The sequence below is a fragment of the Acanthochromis polyacanthus genome, chromosome 1 (assembly GCF_021347895.1).
Source record: "Acanthochromis polyacanthus isolate Apoly-LR-REF ecotype Palm Island chromosome 1, KAUST_Apoly_ChrSc, whole genome shotgun sequence".
NCBI classification, from domain to species: Eukaryota; Metazoa; Chordata; class Actinopteri; family Pomacentridae; genus Acanthochromis; species Acanthochromis polyacanthus.
In genome coordinates, this window is record NC_067113.1 from 66,760,985 (window position 1) to 66,782,031 (window position 21,047).

Below are 21,047 nucleotides of genomic sequence, written 5' to 3' on the forward strand. Positions count from 1 at the left end.
TCTGTAGATTTTACACTGCAGTGAAAAATTAGCTCACAGTGATTAAAAATGAGGCAAAAAAAATGGCTGGAAACTGCTCAGAGTTCAGAGGGTTACAGACTGAAACACGTTTTGATAGCAGGTAAACTCCTCCACTCCTCTGGTGCTCCTTGAACCTCCAGCGGCTCAGATGCTGATCAGAGCTGACCTCCCTGTGAAGATGACGCCTCCTTCACATGACACCTGAACTCTTGTTGTGAGTGCGTAGCTCCACATGGTTTCAGACTGAGGGGAGGTTTAATCACCCAGAAGGACTGAAAACAGCCACATGAACACAAGCAGGCAGCGGCACGTTTGTGAGATGGAAACACAACAATCAGACGGGCAAAGCTTTTGCTATTAATGTGGTCAACCAGACACTTTTAATTTCAAATTTTTAACAATGATCATAGAACCTGATCGCTGTCAAATGATTTAAGTAAGTACACCAGAGAGGCCCGGAGCTGCTCAGAACCCAGACCTGCACTCCTTCCAATCCTGCTGCTCAGAAAGAAAATAAAATTAAACTTTAAAAAAAAAGGGGGGGGGGCAAGAAAAACAAACACATACAGCGTCACTCTTACCAGATGCCCCTCTGGCCCTGTGAGTAAGTGCTTGGTGGAGAGAGAAAAAAGGAACAGACAATAGTAATCTCAAGATTGCTTGCAAAATGACTTAAATGTAGATAATATTTGTATATAGGTAGATAATGTTTGGTTGATTTAAGGGGGATAGCAATAAGAACTTAAAGGTCAATACAATCAGAAGGTCTTAGCTCACTAGCTAGGTCAACAGAGAACCGGTTACACATGCACTAAAAGAAAAGGTCAAAATCACAAACCTCAACTTGAGATTAGATCCAAATTTGTTTGCCCGAAATACACCGAATGAGTCTCCAAAGATAGACCGATTCATTTTAAAAAGAAGAAATGTTGAATTTCATTTTTAAATAAATGGCTAATTGACATTATTGCACATGAGCAAAAGACAGTAATACTATTAGAGCTCTGTTCATCGACCCTCCTGAAGCACTTCAGAACCCCGTGATGCACAGTGGAAGGGATGTCTCATCAACAGCAACCAAAGAGAGGGAAACGGAAACGATGGATGAAAACGTTCTGGTGAGCGGACAGAGAAGACGGCCAGCAGAGATGAGGGTCAAACACTTACATTGTGCTATAATGTACAGTAAATGGCTGCATAAGTGCTTTTTCTTAAGCCTGAAGAAAAAAAAATGGTTTCAAAAACAGGTATTTATTGTTGAGGCATCGTTAAAAGTTAGCCTGTGCTATCCATCCAGGGGTGACCATGTAAAATCCCTAGCAGTGGGGAGTAGGAGAGAAATCTTTCAGGACATAAAAAAAATACAATGATGATGTTACCCCTCGGATTCTGTCGTTTCAAAGATCGCTGCTACATTAAAACCGCACGTAATCATGTGCAACATCAGAAAAAAGGCTTTGAAGATGATTCCTCTACACTCCGCTCTGTCTGTTGGTTTATTCTTTTTTTTCTTTTTTGTTTTTTTTACACGTTCCGCCGCCTCATTATTGGTGTTGATTGGCAGTGTCCAGGTCCAATAACGTGGCAGAGTGATTCAGTAAAAACACCGTAGTTGCAGTGAGGTTATTTGGGGGCGTCACTCTGGAGGAGGATGACGGTCTGCTTCACCGGCGCTGATGTTTCTGCATCCGCTCGGCCTCACACCGGCCCGTTGACCGACACCTCCTGAGGGGGAGTCTCCTCTCTGTGAGGACAAAACCGAGAGTCAGCAACACAACAATCAACGTCTACAGTGGTTCAGATGAGATAAGAGGAAAGTCAGAAGCCTCAGAACCAGGGGACATGAGGAGGTCGAGATCTACACCACCGTTTATAAGTGTGGGTCACTTAGAAATGCCCTGATTTTTGAAAGAAGAACAGCTTTTTTTTTTAAAGAAGATAATATTAAATGAATGATAAATCCAGTGTAGACATTGTTAATGTGGTAAATGACTATTCTAGCTGTAAACAGCTGATTTTTAATGGAATATCTCCATAGGGGTACAGAGGAACATTTCCAGCAACCATCACTCCTGTGTTCTAATGCTACATTGTGTTAGCTAATGGTGCTGAAAGGCTCATTGATGATTAGAAAACCCTTGTGCAGTTATGTTAGCACATGGTCCAGTTCAGTCTCTCTGAAACAGGCCCGTTTAGCTCCTCCCTGCAGATTATTATTGCTCACTACAAGTTCAGGATATTTGGCTTTTGATTGAAACTTATAGAAAATGCAAAAAGTTCATGCTACAGTAGTTTTATATAATGACAGTAGATCATTTAAATAGAAACATACAAGAGTGATTTCTTCATCTCAATGTCGTCGTCTCAGTAACTTCTCATTTAGCCTTGAACATCAATTCCAACTCAACAGTAACGTCTCCTGCTGTTCATAAGTCCACTTATTGTCTGCTGAGGCGTGGATCCCACTCTTTTTGAAGGGCGGTGCTCAGGTCATTGAGGTTCTGGGGTCCAGAGTGTCTGCTCAGCTGATCCTGAAGGTTTTCTGTGGGTTCAGGTCTGGACAAAGTCTCCAGCAGTCTGATTACTAATGATGAGCTGGAACATGAAGATGAGATGTTGTTGATGCAGGGGAACACTGACTGGATGAATGCTGTTACTCAGGTATGTTCTAGTCTCTGTATCATTTAGAAAGCGTAGGGCTGCTCTGTAGTGACTGCACACACCTGACCACCACCTGAGGCTCATCTGATGACAACAGGACTGATGCTCTCCTTGACCTGTCCACATTTCTGCTCCACATGAATGGACTTTAATCACAGAGCTGCACTGAGGCTCACTGGTCCCTCGTCCATCAGAAATGCTCCCTGATTTACTGAAGATGACGATCTTGTTCAGGAACCCTTGCAGGTCGTCCAGCACAGACCACGCTGATCTAAACGGTCTGGAATGATCCAACGTGATCCTCGGGTGCCTCTCTTCTTCTTTTAATGTGCCTGGAATTGAGTGGAATTCCTCCTCTGGTTGCAGCGGTCATCAGTGTGGACGTGTCCAGAGGACGTCCACTCCTACGTCTTTCTGAGACTCTTCCAGTCTCTCTGTTGCAGCGCCTGATGACACTCTGAGCTCATTGGCCACTTCCGTCTGAGAACTTCCTGTTTGAGGTGCTGCTGATCCTTGGTCAGGCGTCATCTTGGTCTCATGGTGTCAGAATGTGAACAATTTAAATAAGAATTCTAAGTGAACCAGAAAGTTTACTGGTCTATCCATATGTTGTGACTTTTGCCGTGAAGCTCCTTGTTAGAGAACAGGAAGTGTTCCTGGTTTCTGCTGACGTTCCCTAAATGTTTTAGTGAAAAGTTTTATTGAAACCAGAACGATGCTGATTGTGGACACCAGCATCACTGTCCGACTCACAGCTGAACATTATGACAGAAAAATCCTGAACACATTTCCTCTATAACTCCAGAACATTTCAGTGTGTTGTTCTCCCTCACACCATATCACAAACCGTTTGAATCCGACACAAACCCAACAAACGTGATTTTGTGTCTAGTTTCAGCTCCTACAAGCTTCCATGCTTTCTGTCAGCTGGAAGCTCTTTTTAAACTGGTGCTCTGAAAGTCAAACTAAAATGCTCAATCACAGTTCAGATGCTGTCAGACTGACTTTATGAACACAGACAGATAAACAAATGGCTGGAGAACATTCACTTTTAATCATCACATATGTTCCTATAGTTTAGCTAACTCTGCTGCTAGAAAACAGGTTCTTAGTTCATCACTGCTTAGTGACAACCAGGAGCTCAGCAGTCCAACATTTTTCTGACAGACTGATCGTGTTTCTGCTCTGACATGCAAACAACTCGGTACTTTTGTGGTAACGAACATCTTCTGCATCAGCTGTAGTTCAGATCAATGGTTTGTCTTCTGTGTCTTGGATTTGTAAAGTCAAAGTGCATCACAGACACATCAGACTCATGTACTACAGTGAAGAGACAGAATGTGCGACTTTCTGAAGTACCGTTAGCTGAACCGCTAACGGTTCTTATTGGTGCTCCGGTACCCGTCCTTACTCTGGGTGGTATGTTTGGATCGGCTTTTAAAAGATTCACCATCTCTGCTGAGGACGTCTACACTGACCATGATGACAGCTCTTCATTTGTACATTAGTTGCCTCACAGTGGATGGAAGGAGCTCAAACCTTTGGAGCGGATCATTTTAAAGCTTTCCTCACACTACCCTCCTCCTGACATCCACTGAGATCTTCTACCTTAACAACTACCCACACAGTTTGACCAGTGCTGCCTGAGGTTTACCGACTTTTACACAAATATTAATTCAGTTTTTATCCAATTATCTGTACAAGAGCTGCATGATTCCCTCTAAAAAAGTACACGGAAGTGAAAAGATAAACCTGTTGTTTCAAATAGAGAGACTGGAGCTGATTAAATAAGAAATGTATGTAGTGTATCTTATAAAAAGTGGAATATTCCTGAACAATTATTGTGATCGTTGATAAAGTTCTATTGCTGAAGGCCTTTGCAGCTCACTGAGCCACATCTCCCAGTGTTTTAATGGCATGACGGGATTAAATGAGATGTACAGCACACTAGTGTTTGTTCTGCTTACTTTTCTCGATAGCATGTGTGGATTTTTTGCATTTCTCAGCTCTCTACAGAGTGGACAGGGGGACTTACTTTCTGTCTGTCTGTGTGTTTACAGGTGAGTCTTCAGCAGGCTGCTGGTCTGAAGCTTCAGGAGGATCTGACAGAGAGAGTTTCTCCAGAGACACCAGACTCTCCTCACTGCAGCACAAAAGCAAACAGCAAAGCTAAGAGTTACGTGTGTTTTAAACGGTATTACTGTGGAGTATGAGGATGGATGCAGTAAAGGAAGGAAAAATGACAGCATGTCTTTTCTTTAAATCTTTATATGTGTGGCTCCTCATTATTCACTGTTCATAAAAGCCTTCATCTCTTCATCTGATTTATCATCCGTTCAACATTTCTTTACACATTTTTCCTTGTTCCTGGACTCGCTGACCTTTGACACCACTGAAAGGTGACGAACACAAGACCTACAAGGGCTAAAAAACAAAACAAGCTTTTGTAGAAATCAATCAACATATCGTTATACTTTCCAAGCTAGAAGTCACTTTTGACTCAAAACTAATTCCACAAAGAAAGAGTTAAAATCTGGACGACTACATGGTTCGTTCAGAAAATAAACTAGCTCTGTGTGCTACTGAGAAGACATCATCTCTATTCTATTCTATTTTGAACTGGTTACTTAACTGCACCTTTCTGAAACTAGCTAGCTGTCGGGTTACAAACTTCTAGTGAACCTCCTGAACTTGTGAAGCTCAGTTTAAGCAGAAGTTTCTTCAGAGGAGCTCCCAGGAGGTTCTTTACTTAGAGAGGCAAAACTGAATACAGTAATTTCAAATCCCAGCTCACTCTATAATTACATCAATGTGGTAATTATGTTTCAAATATAGATGTTTATACACACAGCAGTTTTCCATGTATAGCAGCAGAGTGGACTGGTCAACACAGGAGGATTTTACCATTCCACCTCTGACAGTGACAGCATGTCCACACAAAGCGTTCAGACAGAACATCTGCTATGTTCTGGCTCACACTGAACAAGGGCCATAGTTCTTTAAACCTAAGCCAAAAGGTATATTTTTACACTTCCAAGTCAGTTTTCCTGCACTTTAAGCAGCTAACTACAGTTCCTGTGTATTGTGGTCTGAGGATCAGTCCTGAGCCTGAACACCTTCTAATGGATGCAGAACCACCAGAGCTGCTGCTGCTCTGCCCTCTGTGCAGACACTCCTGTAGACTCTCAGCAAAAAGATGCAAACCTTTTGAGGTCAGCTGTCTTGTTGCTGGGGGCATCGCCTGTTTCTGAGGCGATGGCGGTGGCAGGAGGAGCACCAGCATTTTTGTCATCCTCCTCGCTGTCTGATCCCCCGGAGGAGCTGCTGTCTGAGGCCACGAGTGGAGCCTTCCTCCCTTCTCCTGCCGGCCAAGGACCAGAGGAGGCACCAGCATCGGCTGCAACAGACAGAAGAAATGAGCGTGTTCATTTGGTCAAGTTTGTTCTGCAACATTTAGCAGATCTACTGCCAACCCAAATCAAGAACACGATTTATGAGTTTAGGAAATGAACAGAAGTGCTGAGGAGGAACTCAGAGAGTCAGCTGAGGATGCAGGTGAACACTCACCATTCTTCTCGTGGTTTTGTTTGGCTTGTTTATCTGCATCAGTGCTGCCCGAGTCCACAGGAGAGCTGCACCTGGGATCAGTCTCTGTACTGTAGGAAACAAGAAGGAAAGGGAAGCTGTTGTAAAAGCTGATGACTGGTTTTTAAGTGTCTGTCTTTGTGTCGTATCTTTTCTTCCTTGTGTTTTGAAACATGCAACTTAGGAAATGTCAGAGGTTTTCTTCTTGCTGTACTTTCTACTGAATAAACAGTTTCTATGAAGGTTGTCAGCAGTATGGTTTACAAAATGCATTTAAAATTCATAAAAAAAAACTCAGAAGGCTGTGGAAAAGGGCTTCCCTTTCTTTGAGATAAGAATTGAACCGCTGGAAACAAGAATGTGAGGAATAAACAATCTTTCTCAGTTTATAACCCAGAGTAACGGCTCATTCATTGACTGCTAAAATGGTGATCTGTTATTTTGGTTCATCAGAGCTTCTTCTCACCCAGAGAAAGGCTGGAACTCAGTGAAGTTGGCCCAGCCCGTTTCCTGCGTTTCTGCTCCACTCCCTGCTGAGCTTTCCCACCCGGCTGGGGTTTGGGATGCTGCAGTCCCTCCAGATTCCCTGAAATTTGCCGTCCAGCCAGGCCCTAGACACAAACGTGGTATTAAGAAGGGCTGTTCATATACTAACATTTCATTCAGCTGTCCTCCCTCTAATCTACCTGTATCTGATATGTTCTGCTCAGAGTCTTCGTCCTCATCAGACTCAGATCCACAATCCCGTTCCCGGCCTCCGTTTTCCATGCTGCTCCTGGAGCTTCCCTCTGAGGTTTGGGAGACCCCAAACCTGGAACAGGATGACAGTGAAGGTAGTGACAGATAAAAAGGCTGACGAAAGGAATCTGCAGCGAGCTGGAAACCATCATCAGGTTTACCTTGTTCTGGATTTAGCTTGTGTTGCATAGTTGATCTCCTTCTCCTCCCAAATGTCCTCTTCCTCTTCAGCATCATCAAACTGGCGTATTCTCTCTTTACAGCAGGCTTCAAAAGCAGCCGCATTGGCCTGTGAACAAACACACAAAGTGAATACTGTGACAGTGATTCATGGACAGACCACACATTAGCAGCAAATTTAATTCTCTTCCAGTAAATATTGACAGAAGATTGAAATAACCGGAAGCCAAAGGCAGATGGTGAAATCAAAGCGTTTGGTCAGATTCAGAACTGGGTCAAGTTTTTAGACAAACTGTGAGTTGACACAATGTTTTGAGTTTGAACGTTTTTATCACGGAGAGCTAAAAGTTATTCAAGAAACAAACACATGAACGCGTGCTGCAGTGTGATGATGTCCTTGTTCCCATTCAAAACAAAATAAAAACTGAAATTCTGTGAACATTAATCAAAACATAGATTTAAATAAAATATAATATTACTTTGAAGAACAAAACTGAGAAGTAAGTCATAAAATATGCTGCTAACATGCCTTTAGTACAGAAATGAATTTACCGATGCTACCCTTAACCACAGTGTCCATTCATTTGATTTTTTTTCATTTATACTGACCTTTATTTGACCAGGTAAAAATGTTTGAGAACCGGTTCTCTTTTACAAACAATGACCTGGACTCGACACTAGTAAGTTTTGGTTCTTAACACGATATTATCAATAACAGTAGCAGCAACAGCACAGGACACAGTTAGAGTATTACTTTTTTTTAACCTAAAAGCAAAAGACAAAAGCGTTCAAAACACTTACACTATTATCATCAGCATCTAGATTGAAGTTTATTTCGGCAATTCTGTCAAATGTGGCACTGAGGAAAAAAACACAAAGAACTGTGAGTCGACATCACATGGAGAAGGAAAAGACATGTAACAGCAAGATTAATGACAACAAAACGTTACTGAAACAAAAACTAAAGAGCTCAGCATGTCTTTGAACTCTCACATGATGCACCGTCGTCGTTAGACGCTGAAGCTGCCGACAGATTTCTGGTACTTACTTGATATTTTCATCATGCTCGCTGAACTCCTCATCATTGAACCCAAACTGATCCACAAAGTTGGCAGTCATCTGTTGGATCTGATAGTCTGAGAAAGCCTGGGAAGTTAGAAGGAAAGGTGTCATCTTTTGTTCAGACTGATATGAAGGTTGTTGCTTTTTAATGGGGGTCGTCTTACCTGTTGCAGAGACAGGTCGTTGGGGAAGGGGCTTTCCATGTCGTCATCCTCACTGGACGAGTGCATGTTGTGGGTGCTTACCTGCAGAACACAGTGCAGAGGTTTGTTCAGTTCAACATTACAGATGCCTAGTGGCCTTACAAGACACGTTTGTAAGTCACACTGACAGAATACTGCAGAGAAAACAAGCCTATATGAGTACTACCCAGCTGTTTAAATGAGTAGTTCTACATAGGCTGTACCTGAAGGGGCATACATACTAATTCTTCAGAACACCATCTAACTTGCAATGCAGCCAATGAAATGTTCTCGCTGTGTAAACGTCCATCTGCATCTTGTAAACAAGCCCAGTTTAGTTACCTCCTCCTGTGAAAACCAAATGCTGTCTGTGACCTCACTGAGGGGATGCTGCCAGGCTGGAAATCAGCATAGTGTACTCTGCTACCACTGTTTAGTCATTAAAGACACTTCTGACTGTTGTTGCTTGGATTTTTACATTTATTGAAATGAAAAATTTGACAAAAGTCAAATTTGCTGAGAGACTGCTAACAGCTGCTCTGCTGCTGGGCTGCATGGTCCTGTCCTTCTAAATTGCTGCTGCTCAGAGCACAAAGAGCTTCAAGTGGGAGAGAAGAAGAGCAAATGAGGCGAAGTTAAATAATGGTATTTATTCAGAAAAAAACACGAGCGCTCTGAATGATGTCTCACCAGCTCTACCGTGTTTCTTCTGTTAGTTTCTCTCAGGGTCTCATCCACGAAGCTCTCCCAGCGACCTCTGCAGTCCTCTGGCAGCTCTGTACGACAGTGAAGCCCAGCAGGGAGATTTATTTTCACTGACTGTTAAGTTACAAAAAAACTCTCATTAAGAATTCTGCCACACATAACTACCTTTGATGAGGTCAGTGATCTGGGCCTGCACCGGTCCTTTCTCCAGGTTCTGGACCACCATGTTGGCAATTCTGGTCAGATGACCCATGTTTCCTCTCCTGGTGCCTCCCTCAGCCCTGACATTCACAAAGTAAAAACACTGCTACAGAACAACTTTATCTCCATCGTCTCACATCTACAGTGTCCTGCTGCTTCAAAAACAATGCACATATATATATATATATATATATATATATATATATACATATATATACACATACATACATATTTTAATGTATAAAATGTTTTAGGACTGTAATGAATGACTATATTTCTATCTATTAATGTATCTGCTATTTCATCGATTCATCAAATTTAAATAGCTGTTTTTTTTCTCTACCGGGGAAAAAAGTAACATGATCATTTAAGTTAATTTTCTTTCGACAAACTGTGTCCTCTTAGAATACATCATAGTACAAAATAGAAAGAAAGGTTTACATTTTAAAGCCCAAAACTGCAGCCGTAAACTGGAAACTCCAATATGGCACAATAACTTTAAAAGATGGCAGATTATTTAAGACAGTAGCGCAACTCAAAAGACATCCAGGTTTCTGTTAAGCCCTTTCATAAAAAAGAAGAAAAAAACTTTTGCTTTGATATTAAAGGAAGAGCAACATGAACACTGGGTATTTTACAGCTTAAAGAAGCTAAAGCAACTTCTGTTAGTGGGCTTTATTTCAGTCACTATTTAAACTTGTTTTGTTGTTTTGGCATTATAAACAGAAAAACTTGAGATAAGAAAACAGATGGAAAGCGCCTCTGCACTAAGTGTTGCCTGCATTTTACCAAGCTGCTGATGTCTGCCATCCAAACTCTGCACAGGGCAAAAACCACCTTCCAGTTTTATGATCGCTTGAAGTGCTCCAACACTTTCAAATCTTTGGGCCGTTAAACTGTTTTTACACTGAAGAAAGTCAGACACTGCAGCTGACCAATGACCTGAGACAAAAACAGCTGACATCATGATGTAGCACCTGTCGTGATTCTGAAGACAAACTATTTCTTACAATATACTGAACCCTTCCAGACAAAAAAAAACAAAACGTGTGTTGGTTTAAAATATCAACGTTAAGTCTCAGATTATTCTGACTAATAGTTTCTTTGAAATACAAAATCAATGTGTAAATAAAATGCACAGAACCAATGAACTGCTAGACACGACTATTCAAGAGATGCATTCAAGCAAATGACGAAGCACATGAGAAAATTCTTACTGTATTTTATCGTTCTCCTCCCAGGCGTCAAGGATTCTCTGAACCAGCCGACATTTCTGGAAGAGCTGAGGGTTCAACACAAACACAACCTGACCGTTAGGAAATACTTCAGAACGAGCACAACCACCTTCTAAATGAAAGGAAAGATAAATGGTTGTGTGCAGCATGACAAATTCAGGAGCTTGTGAAGTCACATACATGCGCCACAAGTGCATTGTGGATAGAGGTCTGTGGGTCACTGGTCCTGCCTGTCTCCACTCCCTCCACCTGCCCCTCAGAGCTGGATGATGCTGCAGGCTTCCCATTGTGGTTCTGAAGCCCTGGGCTGGGCCGCTCTTCTGAGGAAGGATGGTTCAGAACAGCCGCCACGCACAGCTCCACTTGGAAGTGCAAAAAGTTATTCCAGGAGTACTTGAAGAACAGATCCTGTGCAAATGTAGAGACATGTAGGGCAAAGTCAGCAACATACTACAACAGAGAGCATGCAAGACAGAGTAATGGATAGAAACACCTAATGGACACCTCGGTGAAGAGCACGCAGCTGTCAAGCCATTTTTAAACACTTTAGTCTGCTACTGAAAATGATTCCTGTGCCTCTTCAACAACTGTGGGCTTGAATTCCCTCTCTGCTGACGAGTAGACAAAGCTCAGTGCTCTTACATGAAACTGCTCCACACAAGCAGCACATGCTGCCCTTTGGTCAGAAGGTGTGATAACGTAATCAGTACTTCCCCGCTTCATGACCAACCTTGTGCAAATCTGATGCAACATTTTAGGTCACAAAACACAAATGGAATCAGGCAGAAACATCCTCTTGAACAAAAAAATGCATGACAGTCCAAATGCATCTTAGTTATTGTACATGCAAAGACTGGAGCCAGATTTAGCATACCAGTAGTAGATCTATGGTGGCAAGGTTGCACAGCTCCTGGCAGATAGTGGGTGCACTGGTCTGCAGCAGGGCGGCCACCAGTCGGGACACATGAAGGCGGGCGTTCCCCAGTGGCTGCTCCAGAACGCCAACGGTCGTCAATATTGCACTTTTCTGTGGATGGATTGAGAGAAATAATGACTGTCACGAAATTCTGTTGTGCTACTAATACAGAAAACCATGTTTGAATTCTACAGCAACAAAACCACCAGAACACTGACAGCTGAAAACAGGAAAGATTCACTGCCAATTCAAGAATCCCAATCGGTGACTGCAGTGTTTTTAACAGCTCTATCTATTAATTTGCATTAAATTCTGTGTGCTTCTGTTAAGGGTTTTTCTTTATGACTTGGCCCTCCACTGTGGGCTTTACCTTGGGGGGATCCAGAAGAAGCTGCTGGAAGTCCTTTAAATGGGGCTCAATGGCATTTAAAATACTGCTGTTGACAGTGTAAGACCTTTCATAACCCTGAGAATACAGATCCATCAGCCCTTCCAACCTGGCAGACACAAGGAGACAAAATCAGTATAAGTCAATAAACTTGAAATAAAAAATATCAACTCAGCTGCTATGACAGGATTCTTTTTGAATAAAAGAAAAAAAATAAGGAAAACTGTTCCTCTACTGTCTTGAAAGCTTACAGAAGAAAATACAACATGCATTTACCCTGTGATGTTACTGTACTTAACATTCAAGAATATCAGAGCCAGAAAGACCAAAATCAACAAGGCCTCACTGTGCTTGCGCTAGACATTTGCCACTTCGCCATAGGCGAAGCCTTCCTCAGGATGGCGAAGCCATTTTTAGCATGTTTAGTCACGGTGGCGAAGCTAATTTTGCTTAATAAATGTGAAAAAAAGGGTTAACTTACAACTTTTTCGTAATTTGCCGAGCGATAATCAAAGAAAATAACAAACGCATCTCCTTTACTGAAGAGCGCTACAGAGTATAACCGGAACGACCCGAATGCTTCCGATCATTAATAGATGCACACTGTCACGTGTCTCGTCTCAGCCAATCAGAAAAAAGGATTCAGACTACAGCTCTCGCTCTCTGCACCTGGCTTACTCCATTTCCACCAACACCCCTCCCCCTTTGCCACACACACACACACGTGCACATACACTTCTCTCATTCCCAATCCCCTGGTCCTTGTGCATCCCAACTTGTTAACCCATGCATTTTTTTCTTCCTGTATTATTGCTATTCAGGCCTTCAGCTGCTATTTGGCTGGCAATTAATTGGTCATTTCATTGTTTATGAATCTGTCCATTACTTTCTCAATTGAGTGATTAATTATTTGTTCTATAAACTGTCAGAAAAGGGTGAAAAATATATTGTATCAGTATTTCCCAAAGCCCAAGATGATGTCCTCAACTGTCTCGTCTTTTGTCCACAACTTCGCGTGCCGCAGTACAGATACTGAAAAAGTGTGGCTAAATGTGGCTAAACAAAATTCTAACACTTTAGCCACAGTGGCTAGAGACAAATTTTCCCTAGTGCAAGCACAGCCTCGAGATTTAGAATGAAAAACTTGATAGGAAAAACTCACCCAGGCCTCCTGGTCTCCAGTAAGGTAAGTAGCACTTGAGTTCCATTAACAATGGAGGCCTCGCTCCTCTCCCCCTCAAACATGTTCTTGAGAAGTCCTGCTACACTCTCCTGCCTGAAACAGAGACAGATGTATGCAGTAGCAAAAAGGCAGGAGAGAACTTGCACACGCTGTTGTATTACCAGGCTTTGCAAAAGTTCTGTTACACTCAGTTTCATGATGATGGAGAGGCTCAAGAATGATGAAGACCTGAAAGATCTTCACCTGAAAGACCATTCTTGAGCCTCTCTGCGACTCTGTGGACGGTCATCCGGCTGACGTTCAGCTGCTTGGCTCTGTCAGACCTGTTGTGGCCAGAACGAACGAGAGCAGATATCTCAACTCTTTTGACTTCCATCTTGATACAACTTCACCGGAGAACAAATTTGTATTAATGACACCTGCCTACGTATAAGGTAGAACTTCCAGTTTGTTTAATGGAATTTTTCACTCCGACATGTAAACGTCTGTAAAGATCATGAAACCGAGGGTAACAGAACTTTTGCAATGCCCGGTACTGCATGAGGACACATCATGAAGGACACAAACTCAGACTTGCACATCAAAATCTGAATTGTTGCCAAACTGGCTCTTCCAGCAAATGTTTGTTTACACGTGCTACAACCTGGAAGTGTTTTTAAAAGAGCCCTACACTCCAAATTAGGAAATTGACAACACTACTGTGAACTTTGACAATGATATGTATGTATATATATATATATATATATATATATATATATATACACATATATATATATATACACACACACACACACACACACACACACACACACACACACACACACACACACATATATATGGAGAGAGAGAGATGGATATATATATTCCTATAGCATGCATTGTACACTTACGACTCTAGTACAGCCAATAGTGGGTCAGCCTCCACATTCTCCTGCATCTGACTGGCCTGGTCTCGACTAAGGCGGATGATGTCACAAAGCGTTTGGGACGCATTTGATTGTCTCTGAAAAAAAAAAATCCTTGAATTAGAACTTAATTTAGAAAAAGCAAACATATTCCTGTAAGTCATATAAATACATCAGCAGCAGTATAGTTTTGTAAATCTCACAAAGACAGCATCATAAGAACAGAGTGACAGAAAAACTCCCAGCAGGCTTTGCACCGGCTCACCTCCTCATCTTTGCCAGTATGGATGAGCTCTGTGAGTCTCTGTACCAACTTTTCCTCATTCAGCCACTGCAACAAAAAACAGACCAGGAAACAAAGATTAGATGCTTTAAGGTTTCTTAAAGGCTAGTGTTTCCTTGAAGGACGTATGCTAATGAATGTTTTAACAGCTTACATGCAGGACCTCCTGCCTCAGGGGGGCAGGCTCCACACAACTGATGAGGCGGAGGAGAAGGTCCATCATGGCTGAGGCATCAATGTGTTTCAGCACCAGACCAATGAAGCCTTCTTTTTTCTTTAGAAAGGTAATCACCTAGAAAGACACAAAATATTCAGTATCTTTCTTCTGTCGTAGCTTGTTAACCATAACATAAACAGAACTATTAAACTATTTCTTTACATGGTAAAAGATATCTTACTGTACCTAGGGCTGGGCGATATGACGATAGATATCGTCTGCACGATAGAAAATGTCTATTGTTTTATGTGAAGATCCTATTGTTTATATCACAGTGTCGCAAAACACGCTTTACGGCAGTATTTTACGTCACCGATGTGCCTTACGGCAAGCCCAGGCACGTGGCTAAAACATAAACAGCTATGGAGGAAGACGGTCGACTCGACTCAGAAGAACAATCTAAACAACAAGATGACGAACAACCAGCTCAAACCGACGAGCTTGTACCTAAAAGAGGGGGAACTTCTGTCATATGGCGGTGGTTTAGATTTAAAAAGACCGACAAGGATCAGACTACCGTACTTTGTAAGGTATGCCGCTGCTATATCGTGATGTATATCGTATCCGGATATAAAATAAGCTATATCGGGATATAAAATTTTGGTCATATTGCCCAGCCCTAACTGTACCTGTTCAGTTTTTCTGGCAATAAGATTGCCGATAGTTTTGCTGAAGAAGCTGGCAAGTAGAGGGTTGAGGGTGGGTCCTGCTCCAGGAAGTGGTAGAGCATCTCGAGGAGAGACTCCTCCCCACCCAGCTTATCATTTATAATGGACACATCTGATGTCAGGAGCTCACAAGCAATATTGGGAAACCTTGCAAAACAAAACAACAAAAACAGAAGGACAGTAAGAAGAAGGGATGTTAGAATGCAAGCATTGACTAATGTTCTTAACAAATTGCCAGCTGTGTTATCTACTAGTTACAGAATTTTCCAAGACACCGGATAAAGTGCCGTTTAAATAAGAACACCTAACATTCGCTGTAAAATCATCTTCATTACACAAAGCACTGGCTATAGCAAAACAGCTCAAAGAAACATGAGGTTCTTTGAGGAGTCAGCATTGGATGGAAACCATTAACAGCCACAGAAGTCTTTGTCATGGTGGCTTTTACTAGCTTAACCCCCACAGAGCTCTCTGTTTGCCAATACGGAGCTTCCCATAGTCCAAGCCATCGCCACAGTAGGTCACTACAACAGAGAGCAAACAAGCTGCAGCCTTCCATCTCATTTGGCAGTAAGAAGCAAGGTACTGCAGCTAAAGACGTTTTCTTCATCTTCAGCACTATTGGATAAATTAATAATTGTAATTAATCAATTAGCGATAAATAAATAACATACCTGCTCTGTGCAATTAATGATTTTCATAATAATAATAATTCTTAGTATTGTTAAAATGTTTTTCATTATATCAAACCAAAACAAGTGTTTATAATGACTTTCAGTGACTGTAGTAGCAGAAATTTAATGTTGAACAAAAACGGGCACTGATCACAACAAACAACAATATAATCAATAATTTATAACATTCTACACTACTATATGTTTGATAGTGAAGCTGTTTTGAACTGAATGTGCTAACTCTAACCACATAACATCTCCTGTATTGTTCACATCATTAGCCTAGAACCAGTGTCAGCGTGAGGCCTCACTTAAAGCGACTCCTTTCCTCCAGGTCAGCAGGTGGCTCTGTGGTGATGAGGCTGACCAGCTCCTGCATACAGTGGTCCTGGGAGAGGAAGAGGAGCAGCCGACGGTTTTGCGCCTTGCACTCCTGAAGGACGTCATCCTCCTCCATCAGCTCTCTAAGCGTCACGTCCTCCCTGTCCAGAAGCTGGTCAATGTGGGAGGTGGTGTGCAGGTCAAACTTCCAAAACATGGTGGCCGCTGGGACAGGGGACACAGCCCTGGGCCGAGGGACAGCAAGAGAGGAGGGAGGTCAAAGAAACAAAAGGAAGACAGAGGTGGAGGAGGATGGGGGAGCACAGAGAGGCCCAGCAGTGGCCCGAAACAATAGGAGAGAAGGGTAGGAAAGGCAAGAGTAGGTGGGGAAGGAAGCCGGGGAGAGAAACTGATGTAAACAAACAAATGCTTAAGCTTGAGAATTAGGAAAGACAGCACTCTTACCCTTATAGACCACAAACAGCGTCCACAGGAACTGAAATATAACTTGGATCAACTTAATCTAAACTGTCCTATAAACAGCATTCTCTGACTACCTTAATGCAAAAAGTCAAACCCTTAACAAGGGTAAATGAATTAAGATAGGGCCTATTCCAATTAATGCTGCATTATTGTAGGACACTTTAGACAGACTTTACTGAATTTTTCATAGGCTTTTGAGACAACAACATATGCTCTACTGAGTGGATCCTTCATACAAAGTCATGAAAAAGCAGCCAGTGTTCCAGCAAAAAACTGCAGGATGATTGCCACAACGGTAAATCTCACCAACATAACAGAAAGATGAACTTTGATGGGTTGAAAAGCAAAGGGTAACTTATGTTGTGACCAGGCGTAAACTAACCGTGACGTCACCCGCTGGTTTCAACGCCGAGAAAATGAAGCCCGAATTTTGCTACATCCTGGTCGCCATTTTGGATTTTTTGGAGCCAGTGACGTAAAAAGCGTCATCAAACAGGCTGGACCGGAGAGCAACTCGGGGCAGGACCAGTCAATGGGACTGTCAATCAAGTACAGCCACGCCCCCTGGCTCCACCAACTTTAACGATTTTCAGTATTGATTTATTTTAGGTTGTTGCTAGAGGTACGGACCGGTACCTGTAGCCTGTGGACTACAGATACGGCACTTGCCATTTGCCAATCAGATACGCGAGATCTGGTCACGTGACTCCCGGTAGACGCTAGCGGTACGGACCCGTAGCATCGGTACTACAGGTACGGACCCTAAACCTGACCCTAACACTAACCCTAACCTTAACCTTAACCTTTGCTTACCTTTCAACAGTTTGCAGTGGTTAGCAGCTTCTTCACTCGCGAGACTCGCGTACGGGTCCGTATCTGTCTGGCAAATGGAAAGTGCCGTATCCGTAGCCCACAGGCTACAGGTACGGGTCCGTATCTGTAGACACTACCTTTATTTTATCGGCCACCTGATCTCTCATTCTGACCATGAACACTAACGGGAAAAAATCCTGAGCTGTAGAAAATCAGTCTATCAAATTTTATTTTTTCCAAAAATGAATTGGGGTCTATGGAGCAAAAGCTTTTTGGAGCCAACCCTAGTGGACGGCGTGATATTGCAAGTTTTTGACACTTCCGGGTGGGCTTCAATTTTGGAGCCAGATGCTACATCCACTATATATACACAGTCTATGGTTGTGACGCATCAAGCTGTAATTAAGTTAATATAAATGGATGTATCAAAATGAGCAGATCTATAAACCATTGTGTATACGTTTAAAATCCTCCAACTGTTAGAACATATGGAGTATTAAATGTGACCACAGTCTCTACACATAGAAAAAGACAGAAATGCCTCAGTAAAGTATTAACACATACCAGTGGATGAAATGTGGATATCTTTAATCAGACCTCCCCCACGGGCAGGCAGGCATTTGTGTTTGTGCAGACGACAGAGAGTGTGGCGAGGCCTGGCATTTATCAGCATGGGTCTCCTCTTAAAACACAGGCCTCTTTAGGAGATGAGATGCTGAGAAGCTCACCATAACCTGCACAACATGAAGAACAGTGAGGATTATCAATCAAGAAGACTTCAGAAGAAATCGCCCATTATTAGCATATCACTCAGACAGCACAAATACTGAAGGCTGTGACTGAATATATACATCAAGAGAAAGAATGGACGTTTTACAGTGGTGTTTTGTGACCTGGTTAAGTAGTGTATCCCTCACCATTCGTCAGCTCAAAGTTGGAAATACATAAAATGCATTAAGCTACAGTTCATGCTATAGTGCATCAATATTTAATCCTGGGAATGCCCATGAAAAATTACAACATTTTCCCAGACTAACATACAAGAAAGAGGAAAAAATAGATGGGTCAGCCTATTTGTTTATAAAAAAAATACACTAAAAGTGTGTGTACAACCACAATGCATATGTGTCTTTAATTCTGTAATACTGCTGAACAAGATTTGGTCAATTTCTACTTCTCCTTACCAAAATAATGCTAAACGCAGAATTCATATTCCGTAATGGAAAACCAGTATTTAATGCTTTTGTGACTAAGCACTTACGTTTAGTTTGTTTTTCCTCGTGCAGTTACTGTAGCAGCTAATCTAGACAACCTAACACACCAGCAGTAACATAAAACAAATACATCTGCTGACTTTGTCAAAGCTAATGTGTCTCTCTGAGCAACATGCTATCAACTGTTGATCATGGAAGTAAAACTGCAGGAGGAAATCAAAGTGCTTCCTCCTTTTTCTTTTCCCATTTTCCTGAGGAGGACCTTTTCTTGCACATGCAGCAGCAGCGTCCATCTGGCATACATTTACAGAGTACACAAGTGCAATAATAACCCGCTGAATGCTCCCTGTGGACACTGTGCAGGAAAGCAAATGCTTGACTTTACATCCAAAATAGAACTTACCAGAGGCAACCTCAACAAAAACAGTCTACTGGCACATTTAACAGACGATGAAAAGAGGAACAATGGCACACAAAGGGCACATGTGGATGCTGTGAGCTAACAATAGTCTGTAATTAAGCAAGTTAAAAAGCAGTGAAATTAAGCGAAAGAGAATTCCGCCTAAATGTTTACATGAACCTTTGCTTGCTGAATGTAAATACAGATGTAGCTGATAGCAAATGAATGTACATCATGTTGTACAAGAAACCTGGTGACATGCACTGCCAAATGATTAACTAATCCTGCAACAGTGCACTTCAGAGGACAAACAGAAGCTTCACTTTTACTCTGCCTCTTCCTGCTTACCTGCACTTAGATGTGCTGAAGTTGTAATGTGTATGTAACATCTGATGCACAGATGATAGTCCCAGAATATTCAAATAGTTCTTAATGAGAAAAATGGGTCAGTGACTTTACTTTTACTTTATGTCTCCTTCACAAAAGTAAAGAGTTGATCAAGTTTTTAGGACTCCTTTTGCGTTTGTCAGCTGTGAAATAGCTGATCATTTGAAAGAAGAAACTGGTGTTATTTTCCTATATGTGACGGCTAAATCTGTGTATTTTAGCTCAATCAATGACACGACGTGTGTATACACATCCATCTTTTAGAAGGTTTAGCAATAGAAGCGAGACCCCATTTGTTAATATTGTCTAACAATGAAAAATACACTGGTGAGCAGCTAAAGAAATGTAAACGGAGCTTCCATAGCCTTGGCATGAAATGCACATCAACTGACTGCGGTAGGAGCTCAGATTTCTGTTTACTTCAACTCCAGAGGAGCCACCACTACCAAATAATATCAGACAAAAAATCGTTGAGTAGTTCCACATCAGTTGTACTGCTAAATATACAAATCACAAGTTAAAACTAGAAATTCACCACGGCAGAGTGTAGCTGACTGTAGTATCTCAGTAAAGCTTCGTTGCAGTTGGCCTCAGCCGACTTCGAATGGCTGCACTGAACAAACTCATGTTTCCACATTAGTTACCAGGCGATCAGGAAAACTCAGACGATACTCAGTGTTAGAAGGATCATATCAGAGGGGAGATGATTACGTTTATTCTTACGGCACTCAACTGCAACAGTCAACTTAGCTACTATGTTTGGTTAACCAACGCTGACTAATCTAACGACTGAACAGATTCCTTTGGCAAAGTTAGCCGATTGACAAACGTTAGTTTCTTTATCACCGTTACATTGCGATTTTTAGACACTAACTTGTGAAGTTAGCAAACACTGTAGCTAACACTAGTTCCTCCTTTTCGCTGATTAGCATGTAAGCTAATTAGCTACTAACGTGTACTGAACGGAGTTAGCCAACTTAAATAGCTCTCCAAGTTGGGTTCAACTTTGTCGATGCTGCAGCAGAGTTAACATTAGCTAGCTGCTCCGACTCAGAACGATGTTTCCGAACAAACTTACCTTTGATAGAAAGTCCGCTGCTATTCCTTTCGTTTATATTGGATTGTTGGTGGAGTTTTTCGTCCAGCAGTCAGCTACTAAGTCACTAGCTCTCCAGCTAAGTATCAGCTAGCTGTGTTAGCTAACAAACACTAGCCTGTGAGCGGATAGTGATTTGTTTTGAAGAAGGGTCAGTCTGCGACAGCACAGGCTACTGTTAGCTAGCTCAACTTGGCTAACGTTAGTCAAATGTGGCTTCAAAGACTACAAAATAAACACTTCTCCTGCATTAATGGCTACTTGGCGTTAATAGCAATACGTGTTATTTCAGACACAGAGTGTATGGTTCGTACTCACGCACAAAGTAATTCAAATGCGGGGCTAAGTTGAGCATGCAAAGCAGGAAAAACTCAGTCATATTTTTCGAATCAAAATGGCGACATGGTTACGGGAGCGCGCAGTAGACCTACGCGGGGACGTGCACCGACTTCAGACAGCGCGGAGCTCTGCAAAACATCTGAGAGCACTGAAGGATGCGACACTGTTGTTTTAATACATCCTATTAAAC

The 21,047-nt window shown here is 42.0% G+C and overlaps 1 protein-coding gene across 1 annotated transcript; it reads right to left on the reverse strand.

Annotated features, from left to right (window-relative positions):
* Positions 1–370: 370 nt before the first annotated feature.
* Positions 371–20,927, reverse strand: LOC110958633 (serine/threonine-protein phosphatase 6 regulatory subunit 2-like). The gene is given in 25 exon segments (XM_022205261.2): positions 371–1,765; positions 4,718–4,825; positions 5,887–6,079; positions 6,250–6,338; positions 6,734–6,878; positions 6,954–7,078; positions 7,167–7,294; positions 7,987–8,044; positions 8,234–8,331; positions 8,412–8,492; positions 9,120–9,205; positions 9,300–9,415; positions 10,553–10,617; positions 10,751–10,978; positions 11,445–11,597; positions 11,857–11,983; positions 13,037–13,150; positions 13,948–14,060; positions 14,228–14,293; positions 14,400–14,537; positions 15,092–15,165; positions 15,168–15,277; positions 16,116–16,370; positions 17,986–18,155; positions 20,501–20,927. Coding segments are annotated over 23 exon segments (2,688 nt in total). The 5' UTR covers positions 16,343–16,370; positions 17,986–18,155; positions 20,501–20,927; the 3' UTR covers positions 371–1,719.
* Positions 20,928–21,047: the final 120 nt, after the last annotated feature.